We start from the raw sequence: 12,419 nt of genomic DNA on the forward strand, positions 1-12,419 counted from the left end.
CTAAGTCAGATACGATTTTTGTGTGCCAGGTGTTTGTGCACCTTTTACATACTTTGATCCACCACTATAAGAGTGAAGACAGCACTGTGGTTGCGGTTCTTCTCTTTTGGGTTCTTGGCAAAACAGATGTACTCTCCTTCATCTTCAAAGGTGATGTTCCATAGCAAGATGGAAATGTTGTTAGTCTTTGAGGAGCCGACAAACTCAACACGCTCGTGGGTCACATGGACCTTCGGCTCCACACCCTCCATACGGATCGATGCTTCACATAACTACACACAACATATCTACTTAGATACACAGCATAAGTAGTCAGGTAAACAGTGTTGGGATGATGACATTTTTTTGGGGGGGGGAATTCTGCCTTTTGTACACCACCACAAAAAATTGAAAAATCAAAGACTTAAGTATTGAATTACCTGTTTAGTAATTACTGTATTTTCAGAGGCTCAAAAGTAATAAGACAGCTGACTGACAAGCAGTTTTATGGCCAGGTGAGGCTTCTTATTGTTATTTTATTAAAATTAAGCAGATCTTGAAATCTGGATTTGATTCCCAGTGTTGGACTTGTATTTGGTAGTGTTTGGTAATGTGTCATCATTAGGATGAAAAAAAACAAGTCAAGACTGAGAAAACACTTCACGAGTGACCAAATCAACAATTTGGCACATTGATATAAAGAAAGAATGAACTGGGCATCTTAGCAACACTAAAAGACCTGGGAAACCTCTAGAGACGCCTTAAGTGGATGATCGCAGTATTCTTTCCTTGGTCAAGAAAAAAATTCCTTCTGAAGTTTTAGCAAAGTCAGCAACAACAACACTGAGACGATAATGAGTGTCAAAGTGCTGTCAACTTCCTGCACTGAAGAGAGAGAGAGAGAGAGAGAGAGAGAGAAGGGACTTTGTGAGGGCATCAGACAAGAGAAATGAGAAAATTATTAAAAATTATTTGTACAGCAGAAAGAAAAATGTACAGAGAAGGAGAGGAACAGCTGATGATCTGAAGCATACCACATCATCTGTCAAACATGGTGGAGTCAATGCTATGGCACAGGCAAAGTATGCCTGCCAGTGGAATCGGGTCACTAGTGTTTATTGATGAAATGACTGCTGACAGAAGTAGCCAGGTGGATTGTGAAGCGTGCAGGGATATTCTGTCTGCTCAGGTTCAGACAAGTGTTGGAAAACTGATTGGACTTTGACCCAAAGTCTACTGTACAAGCAGCTCAAGAGTTTTTAAGGGCAAAGAAATCGATATAGTTCAGTCAGTCACTTGATGTCATCCCAACAGAGCATGCTCCACAGTTACTGAAGACAAAGCAGAAAACCACAAACAACCAGCTGAGGGTGGCTGCAATAAAGGCCTGACATCTCAAGGGACAAAACACAACATTTGATGATGTGATGTCCATGAATTCTAGATTTCAGACAGTCATCAACTGCAGAAGTAATAAAACAGTTACTGTATTTAAAATGAAGATAGTTTGTGCAATTACTTTTGAGCTTCTGAAAATGAAGGACTGTGTATAACAATGACTAATTCCTAAACAGTTTATGCAGGTGACACTTTTTTATTTAAAATCTCTTGGGATGGTATAGGCAACATTATAATGACTGTGTCATTGTCAAATACATTTGGACATTACTGTATTCCCCTGTATTCAGATCTACATCAGCATAAACTCACCTACTGTTTATGTGACGCCCGCAACATACACAAATGTTAGGAAATGTTATTTATACGCTTCTTTAGTCCATGTTGGTTTTATGATTGTGTCTGCGTTTAGTACCTTCTTGAGAGTTCCATTGTCATTATATTGCCAGTTGAAGTAGAGATTTTCGATACCAATACACGAAGAGTAGGTGCAGGGCAACAAAACAGTGGAGCCATTCATTGCTTCGACTGAAGACACTTTACCAGTGGAAACTTCCAGTCCACCAACAGTCCATACACCTAAACCAAGGGAGAAGGGAAAAATTAAGAAAAGAAGGCAAAATTAAAACAAAAAAATAGAGAATAAATCAGAGAACAAGTAAGAAGAAAAATATCACTCCATAATTTATTACAAAACTTCACTGCTGCTCTGTGATGTCGTGCAAAGCTACACAGCGAGTAACTCTTTCATTTCCAAAAAAGACCATTCATGGTATTTGAGTCTTGCCCGGCATGTTATGTCGGTTTTGCAATGACAGCTGGTGTAATTCTCAGCTTGTTGCTCTGGTGTCTCTCTTGGAGTCTATTTATAAACACTCCTCTCCACACTGACCTGTTCAGCATCACATTTCACTTGGACACGGTGCAGACAGGGTTAGAGTACATGTATGTCTATGTGTCTGCAAAGGACACATATGCTTGCGCATAAGAATTTTGCACCACCTGCTTTAGAATTGTCCGAATACATCTGTATTAGCACAAGACGCTCAAACACTTGAGTCCTCACATCACTACAGAAGAAATCGTTTTACTATTGGAAATCACATGTTCTGGACACACTCGTCTTCAGCTGAATTCACTCACTTTAAATGATACATCACTTTCCATCAAATCCAGTTCCTTGAAAACGAACCTTTAACCTTGATACAAATAGTGATTTGATTGATATCATGATATACACTGGAGGGAATAATTGTTTGATCCCCTGCTGAATTTGTAAGTTTGCTTACTTCCAAAGAAATGAAGGGGCTCAATTTTTTATGGTAGTTTCATTTTAATAGAGAGAGACAGAATATCAACCAGAAAAAGACACATTACATAAAAGTTATAAATGGATCTGCACGCCATTGAGTGAAATAAGTATTTGATCACCTACAACCCAAATTGGCTGTGGGCCACATGTGGCACACAGATTACAATCAATCAGTCAGTCACTTAATCAATTACAGATAGCCCTGATCTCAGGTAATTATGTGGATAAAGTACACCCAACCATAGATTCTATTTCTTCCATTCCAACCTCTCCATCACCATTGGCAAGACTAAGGAGCTGTCAAAGGATGTCAGGGACAAGACTGTGGACCTGCACAAGGCTGGAATGGGCTACAAGACCATTAGGAAGAAGGCTGATGAGAAGGTGACAACTGTTGGTGTGATTATTTGGAAATATAAAATGACCATCAACTGCCCTCTATTTCGAGCTCCAAGGAAGATCTTGCCTCGTGGGATGAGGATGACAATGAGAAAGGCGGTGGGTCAGCCCAAACCTACACAGAAAGAGCTTATAAATGATCTGAAGGCATTTGAGACTACAGTCACCAAGAACACCACTGGTAGCACGCTGTAATGGACTGAAATCTTGCAGCACATCCAATGTTCCCCTGCTCAAGAAGACACATGTACTGGCCCATCTGAAGTTTGCCAGTGAACATCTAAATGATTCAGAGAAGGCTCGGGAGAAAGTGCTGTGGTTATATAAAACCAAAATCAAGCTATTTTGGTATCAATTCCAGGAGGAAGAGAAATGCTGAGTATGACCCCAAAAAAAACACCATCCCCACAGTCAAGCATGGATGTGGAAACATTATGCTTTGGGACTGTTTTTCTGCTAAGGGTACAGGATGACTTCACCACTTTGAGGAGCCAGTGGACAAGGCCATGAGAACCTCCTTCCACCCTTTCATCCAGAATGCTGAATATGGGTCTTGGATGGGTCTTCCAGCATGACAGTGACCCAAAGCATACTGCCAAGGCAACAAAGGTGTGGCAAAAGAAGAAGCACATTAAGATCATGGATCGGTCAAGCCAGTCTCCAGACCTCAGTCTTCTACAAAATTTGTGGAGGAAGCTGACGCTTTGAGTTTCCAAGGAGTAGCCAAGAAACCTAGCCAAGGATTTAGAAAGTTTCTGGGAAGAGGAGTGGGCCAAAATCCCTCCCGAGATGTATACAAATCTGATGACCAACCACAAAAAATGTTTTACTGCTGTACTCGCCAACAAGTGATGTTTGACTTGGGGATCAAATACTTATTTCATTCAATGGCAGGCAAACCAATTCATAACTTTTACGTAACATGTTTTTTCTGGATTTTTTGTTTGATATTCTGTCTCTCCATTAAAATGAAACTACTATAAAAATTAGAGGCTGTTCATTTCTTTGTCAGGGAGCAAAATTACAAATTCAGCAGAGGATCAAATCATTTTTCTCCCACTGTATATTGATATTGACTGATATGAAAACAAATTATCATGATAAGATTTTTTTTTTCCATATTGCCCAGTCCTAACTGGCACAGACTGAACAAAAACTGTCTTTATATGCTGAAGATGTAATATTGTCAATTACAAAACCATATCATTTTACAGTGGGTACGGAAAGTATTCAGACCCCTTTAAATTTTTCACTCTTTGTTTCATTGCAGCATTTGCTAAAATCAAAAAAGTTCATTTTATTTCTCATTAATGTACACTCAGCACCCCATCTTGACAGAAAAAAACAGAAATGTAGAAATTTTTGCAAATTTATTAAAAAAGAAAGAGTGAAATATCACATGGTCAGAAGTATTCAGACCCTTTGCTGTAACACTCATATTTCACTCACATGCTGTCCATTTCTTCTGATCCTCCTTGAGATAGTTCTACTCCTTCATTGGAGTCCAGCTGTGTTTAATTAAACTGATTGGACTTGATTAGGAAAGGCACACACCTGTCTATATAAGACCTCACAGCTCACAGTGCACATCAGAGCAAATGAGAATCACGAGGTTGAAGGAACTGCCCAAAGAGCTCAGAGACAGAATTGTGGCAAGGCACAGATCTGACCAAGGTTACAAAAGAATTTCTGCAGCACTCAAGGTTCCTAAGAGCACAGTGGCCTCCATAATCCTTAAATGGAAGAAATTTGCGATGACCAGAACTCTTCCTAGACTTGGCCGTCCAGCCAAACTGAGCAATCGTGGGAGAAGAGCCTTAGTGAGAGAGGTAAAGAAGAACCCAAAGATCACTGTGGCTGAGCTCCAGAGATGCAGTAGGGAGATGGGAGAAAGTTCCACAAAGTCAACAATCACTGCAGCCCTCCACCAGTCGGGGCTTTATGGCAGAGTTGCCTGACAGAAGCTTCTCCTCAGTGCAAGACATATGAAAGCCCACATAGAGTTTGCCAAAAAACCCATGAAGGACTCCCAGACTATGAGAAATAAGATTCTCTGGTCTGATGAGACGAAGATTGAACTTTCTGAACTTTTTGAATTAATTAATTTTTGTGGGAATCGCACAATGGAGCATGGAAAAAGCCAGGTGACGTTTGTCTGTTTTTATACTTGTCAGGTTGCACAGGTCTCTTAGGTTTTGGTTTTCAACAAATCAAATTCAGTTTGTCTTAAAGAAGATCCAACACCTGAATCATCATGCCTTTTGAAGAACTGGCATAAATGTAATCTAAGTAGACAATTCTTTTTTTTTCCTTTTACATTAGCATATTAGCATATTTCGCTGGACACAACACTTAATAATCATGACAAATAGCCATAAAAACAGAGCACTGGAATTTTATAATAAACAGTTATTATAAAAACAAAAATAAAATTCATGCTTTGTCTAAGCATGAATGTTTTTTGAAGGATATGAGTTGCCATGTTTCAAGTCATAGGAGTTATTTTTGCTTGTTTTTATCTCTGTTGCATTTGTAAAAGTATATGAATAAGAATGAAGATAGAGTTGGAAATAATGCACAGTGTGGCTAGCTTTCAGGGTTAATGATACTAGCAATGCACTGTAAAAGGTTGTGGGTGGAACTCCCACTCTAGAATATGTGTTCCAGGAGTGCGAGTCCATGGACAAAAATAAACCTCTGACTGTAACTTTTTCAGATAACAAAGTCAAATGAAGTGAGGAGACTGCCTTCTGAAAGTCACATATTGTTCAGGATAAATACATGCACAAATAAATGCTTATACGCCAAGGAAAGGAAAGCATGTTTGGCTTTACTTTTTCGGTCAGCTTTCTGTATTTGTGCATTCATCTTGTCAGTCTCATACCCTCTTCTTGTCCCACCCCCTCTTTTTTATTTTTTTTATAAACACCTGATATGTTTAACTGTTTAATCATATTGACTTGTCCACTTTCAGCAGCAGCTCAAGCCCGCTGAGTTCTGCTTGTTTGTTTTCTGTTTCTACTTTTGCCCTCTTTTTATGGGCTTTTATGCTTTTCTTTTTTTTATACAGCACTGGACAGTCTGGACACTTTTGCTCGCTCTCGTTTTTTCCTCAATCTTTCGGTTCTTATTTGCTTTCAGAAGTTGCTCCTAAGGGACACGATAATTAATAAGAAAGTGGAATGTGGTAATTTGTTTTTCTTTCTTTTTTAAGAGGCTTGGAGGTTGTGAACACTGAATTATCTTCTTTTAAAAGAAGTTTACCCTCTGTCAGTAATTAGTTGCATAGTGTCATTGAGCAGTTTATGAAACTAAGTGCTCAAGTGAAGAAAGAAATTATGTCAGCCATCCATCCATCCATCCATCCATCCATCATCCATCCATCCATCCATCCGAAAAAAAAAAATCTAAATGGATTATACAGTGTCCATGAGAAGTAACCCCCCCCCCCCCCCCCCCCCCCCCCCCCCCCATGCCTACAAATAGATCTGACACCTCTCTGGCTTTACTGCTCTCTACTATCACACTTTGCTAGATCAGTTTGCTCTCCTCTGTATTGTATACATTTTTGCTTCTTTATGTAAGTGTGTGTGTGTGTGTGTGTGATCTCTTATTTGTATATGCATACTGTATGTATATATATATATATATATATATGTATGTATATGTATATTCCTACAAACACTTCAAGTGTTTGTAGGAATGCTCATAGCTGATAGGTGGTAATGTATAATATTTTTAGCTCCACTGTTAAATGCCAGATTGTTTAGTCTTATATGGAAACATCAATATCTGAACCACTGATGGTAGGAAAATCAACTCTGTGTGTGTGTGTGTGTGTGTGTGTGTGTGTGTCCTTGTCTGACTGTCAAGGTGAGTGGGCTTTTTTTTTTTTTTTTTAAGTGGGCCAGTAATTGAAGAGTTAATGTACTTCTGAGGGAACCCATAGAGAACTGACTGAGAACACTATTCTGCAAGATATACAGGGAAGTGATGGGAAAGGTGGGAGCGAGGGGAGGAGGAGAATACGAAAGGAAGCGGAGGTAATGGAGGAGGCACAGCATGTAGGACGTGATGGAAGGGATCACAAGGGACGCACAGGGGAAGGGGTATGGGAGAGGTAAGGGAAGTGAGATGTCCCCTCCAAGGTGAATGGGCAGAGAATTACACCAGCAGCTAAGTTACTCAATAGGCAGAACTGCTAGTATTGGTGGACAAGGTAGGTTCTGGTTTTGTCTGAGGTCATGTTACAATAACAGCTTCTTTATGTGAATAATGAGTGATTCTTTGATGATAATTAATATAGATCCAAGGACATTTTTGAGAGCGACCTGCTGTTAAACATCTTTCCTTAATTACACACCTGGCTTTGACTGGGGCTTTGCTTCACTTGTGTTTCCCCTGCCTTCATCCTTTAGTGCCAGAGGGTCTATTGTGAGAAATTAATGTAATCTTTTGGAGATTACTTGATCTAGGCAGGTAAGTAAATAAGGGAAACAGATGAGCATTCCTATGCAGGCATAAAAACATGTGTATTGACATTTAGATTAAAAACCATGTACTGAATACATGACATGCTAACAATGATACCACATATTAGATTGACATTTTCAGGACAGATAAACTGGAAATCAGTGGTAAGAATTTCATATGACATAAGGTGACATAATAATCAGGGATCAAACTAAGGAACTCCATTGACTGGAATTACAGTACCTAAACAAATCATACCTTATGAATGATTTTTTTGCACTCCTTGAGATGGCTGCCATAAAATGTATGATAATGTAGTTTAAGAATTAATTACCAAAGGCTTTAAAATGTTAACACAAAAATATATAATGCTGATAAATGACTGACAGTAGGAAGGGGGTCACAGTGACTACCACTGAGTACTGCACTGTTGTTAGACCATAATTCCTGGATCTAGAACTCTGCCCAGCTACAAAGCTACAGCAAAACATCAGCATCCACCCTCAGGGGAAAACAACACAATTAAAAACAACTTCTCAGTAAACTTACCCATTCAACTAAAGCCATGTAGTATTCAAATGATAGTATATATTCTCAAATCTAGAATTAAATGAATAAAATTTGAGAGACCTTAAAATTTGGAATATGAGCTGTTGGTGATAGAAACATGATGTGTTTTTTAAAAAAATCTATCCATTTGTATAAATTAAGGTGTTTTTGATGTCTTTTAGGTTGCATATATTACTGTTTAAAGTACAGTTTAACTTGTTTTATTTTAATTCATGGATTTTAGACTCACCTGTATTTCTATCTGTTGGTGTATGTGTGTATTTCACTGATTTCACTAATGACAGCAGGGACAGAGGCACATGCTCATGGGTGAAATTGTACTGAACATGGGAAATTTCTACAAGACAGCAAGACTGACTGCTGTTTCCTGGGAAAATATTTTACTGAGAAAGTTTTATTTCTGTAGAATAACTTTCCACAGCACTCCACATTTGAAGAGTTGTGTACTGACAATGAAAATGAGATGAAAAATAATGAGATGAATAAGATGAATAAGTATAATTCTGTGCTTTTCCAGCAATTTATTGTGTATATGAACTAATTTATAACCTGTGTTTTTTCCTCTTTCTTGAATGAATATTTTGTTCAAAGTTCCTGGTATATTTTACATGGCAGGACTAGTGTTTAATTCTTTAAAAGTGAACTCATTTGTCACTGTGTTAGCTAGTCAGAAGTGTATTCACAAGTTTTCAGTATATGATAAGCTACGACCAAATTTGACCTTACTGGGAAAAATGATGCCTTGGTGGAAGTTTTGTACTGTACTCGATAATTTAGTGAATAACTTTGACCAAGTGCAACATTACATGTTTTGCTGAACTAAAGCGGACAACATAAAGTCACAAATATTTGCAAAAAATAAAAAATATTGGCTCTGTTTTGTCCCATAAAACTCAACTGTGCGCAACTTTCAAACAACTGAGAGCCAGAAGGGAATTTCTGGATGTGGGGGCACTAGTGGGCACTACAACAAAATAAGGGTGGGTATGAGCAAAAGGACAGATCCTCACTGCACCACTACGTCATTACCAGTAATACTATGTTTACTCAGGTATGCATGTACATAAACTGTAACTTGTGCTTTTTTATATTTTGAAAACCAAAAGTTGATTCTTTTTTTTTTTTTTTCCCTTTTAAAGTCTCAGTTACTCAAACAGTCCAGCAGCAACCAAGATATACAGCAGGTTGGATATTATTGACCTCAGGGTTTTCGGTTCATCAGCAAGTAAAGATCACCATGTCTTTTAGTCTTTCTTTGTGAAAAGAGAATGATTAGACATGAGCGCTGAAGCATTTGCGACAGAGCAGCAGATGTTCACGTGAAACAATCAAAAAAGGTATTGATTTATTGTGACAGCAATGTAACACCCATTCAGACATAATAAATACTAAAAAGAGAGCAAAAGGAGGAAATGAGGAAGGTGTAAAGGGCACAGAAACAAGTTAAAAATGTATAGGCAATTAAAGGGATAGCCCCAACCACAAGCTGGCATGAAAGCATTTTACGCAGAAATAAAAGAACATTGTTCTGGTCTGGAGATATATTTGAAACGAGAGGAATGACATGGCACTTAGAGGTACAGAGATAAGTGTAACTCACCAAGCAGCAATGCAACTGCCAGACCAGCATGAAGTAGATCCCCTGATCTCAGCCGACCAGAGACATTTGAACCGGTGCTGTCCACTGACGCCATGACACCTACACCACCTGTCTGTCTGTGTTCTTCTCTGTCTGTCTATATGTACACAATGTATATCTCTGTCAGTCTGTCTCCTTGTCTGCCAGTCACTGTGAGTGTTTGACTTATGTGCCTCTGGACCAAGGTGGGACACTGAGCTGTGTAGCTGAAGGCAGAGTCTGAAGTCCTGTTCTCAGTCCCTCCCTCTTCTCTCCTCCTCTGCACTCTGTCCCAGGAATGGACAGAATGAGGAAGTGCAAAAGAGAGAAGGATAAAATTCCTTTAGGGAGCTCTCTCACATCCAGTTGTTCCTTGCACCGCTCTCCAGCAGCCCAGGGAAGCCGAGGAACGGAAAGACTGAAGAATGCAGCAGCTGAATGAAGAGTGCGGGCTCTCTGTTTCTTTGCCTCCCTCCTTTACTGTCCTCTGTCGCTGTCTCTGGCAGACACAGTGGTGATTATCCAGCAAAGCACAGTGTGAGGCAAAAGGCATAGAGGAGAAACGAGGCAGAGCAGCAGCAGTGTAGCAGCGCAGTGTCAAACAGCTCCACTGCTCTAACAGCAGCAGCAATAGTCAGGTAACCAGGCTGGCCAACAAACCCCATAGGGGGGAGACATAGGCTGGAGGGGGAGGAGAACACACAAGAGGCACAGAAGGATGCTGGAGGAGAGCCAGCAGTCAGGCAGAAAAGCAGAAAGTACGCGTGTTTCCCCCAGCCGGCACAGGGAGAAATGAGGTACTGCAGAGGTAGAGGTGAAGAGAGAGAGCGAGAGAAGGAGGGGATAGAATGAATTGGCGAGTGAGTGGGGGTGAGGGGTACTGGGTAATGCCTACTGCCACATGGATGCACACACACATACACACACACCCATGTACCCAGTGCAGTACAGCTGAGTCAGCCTTTACTCAAGAAGGTCTCGGAGTCAGTCATGGGCTGGGTGCTTCACCCATGCCACATGCCTCTCTTTACTGCAGCCATGGCTCATGGCTTCACTTTCTTGCGTCTCTCATTTCATGGTTCCACTTCACATTTGTTTTGGCAGTCGAATGCATTGGCAAATTTTTGATGGCTCATGGTTTATCTCTCTTTCATTTTTCATTTCAGTTTCACAGCAGGAGTGTTGAGTTTGTCATCAAAATACCACTGTAATATACATTCATGTAACATCCTCAAAGAGTTTTCCGATGTTTTTAATCAATAAATTCAGTATGCCTGAGAATATCACACACATATGTGTGTGACCTGTGCCTTCAGGGCAGAGTTTCTTAGTGCTTCTTGACACATTACTTATTTCTGTGGACATTATACATTCAACATCTCTGTCATCACCTAAAGCTCAGCTGTTAAAATTCAACCAATATGACTGTTTTCCACAAAGAAGTCTGCATTTCCTGCATATCAGTATTCACAGCATACTGTCCAAGCATGAGAAAGTCCATCACATAGTCTTCAAATGCAGCGGTTATTGCAGTATCACAGAGACCTGGCTTGAGTGTATCTCCACCCCCAAGGACTCAGATTTTTATAATGTTTTAGAAGTAATTTTTATCAATTATTCTTCCTTTATTCAACAAGAAACATATCCGTTGGGAGATTTTAACACTGATGTATTAGTTAGAAAATCAAATGGTTTAAAACCCAGTCTGGCACATTTTCGGTGTAAATTTGATTTTTTCGCAGCTGATTAATGAACCTATTTCTTCATCTGCTCCATATCTTATTATTTGTACATAAAATGATGTCATATCTGTAACAGTAAGTGATCATAAAATTGTATGTTGTACTAGGAAAGTAGCCAAAGGTATTTTTGATAAGCACAATGTTACAGTTTTGATGAGTGAGAAATTATGATGCTAATCCTACCATGTTGAGAGTTCAAGATTGGCACAAAGAGGATGTCGAAGAATTTAAATGAAATTCTGTCAAAAGTCATAGATGTTTTTACTCCAATAAAAAGTAATGGTTAAAATTTTCAATGAGGGTGGATTACTTATCTTTAACCTTCATGTATAATATTCAAAACAAAACTGCACCATCATATTTTGTGATTTTTCTTCCAGTTTCTCATGTTTACAGTACCTGTAGACATGATTTGTCATACTTTACTCCAAACGTTAAAACATGAACAAAAAAACTTTGTAACGAACTACCTTTCAACATAAAAAAAAAAAATGTTCACTCTGAGCATAACTTTAAGTCAAAATGTGAAATATTTCTGTTAGATAGAACAAACAGAATATAATTTTTATTGTGTGTATTTTAGTTAAAGTTTGTTAAGTTGGTGTGAAGGTTAAATAACGTGTAATTTAATTTCTTCTAGTTGATTTGTGATGCTATTGGACTTTATTTTCTGACAGTCAACTACAGCAATGGTGGAACCTATCCTAGAAATCCTAAGTTTTAAAAGAAGAATCCACTGATATAATTTTTCTTTCCTTTTTTATTGATTGATTGCTTGTAATGTACATAGGGTGATCTTCACACCACATTACAAAACATGAATGCACCAAGACATTACTTGACCATAGCATACCTTTCATTAATCTCAGCCCAGCCTTCAACCCAACCAAGTGAAGGACCACTGTGACAATTCACAGTCAGAATGTGC

The 12,419-nt window shown here is 39.0% G+C and overlaps 1 protein-coding gene across 1 annotated transcript in view; it reads right to left on the reverse strand.

Annotated features, from left to right (window-relative positions):
- Positions 1–10,068, reverse strand: part of LOC115790494 (sodium channel subunit beta-4-like) — an 11,910-nt gene extending 1,842 nt beyond the window's left edge. The window contains exons 1-3 of the mRNA XM_030744295.1: positions 9,732–10,068; positions 1,793–1,956; positions 53–272 (exon numbers count right to left, since the gene is read on the reverse strand). Of these exons, the coding sequence (XP_030600155.1) occupies positions 53–272; positions 1,793–1,956; positions 9,732–9,825 (478 nt within the window). The 5' untranslated portion in view covers positions 9,826–10,068. The remainder of the gene's footprint in view (positions 1–52; positions 273–1,792; positions 1,957–9,731) is intronic.
- Between the last annotated feature and the right edge of the window lie 2,351 nt (positions 10,069–12,419).

Source organism: Archocentrus centrarchus, chromosome 13 (assembly GCF_007364275.1).
Source record: "Archocentrus centrarchus isolate MPI-CPG fArcCen1 chromosome 13, fArcCen1, whole genome shotgun sequence".
Classification (NCBI taxonomy): domain Eukaryota; kingdom Metazoa; phylum Chordata; class Actinopteri; order Cichliformes; family Cichlidae; genus Archocentrus; species Archocentrus centrarchus.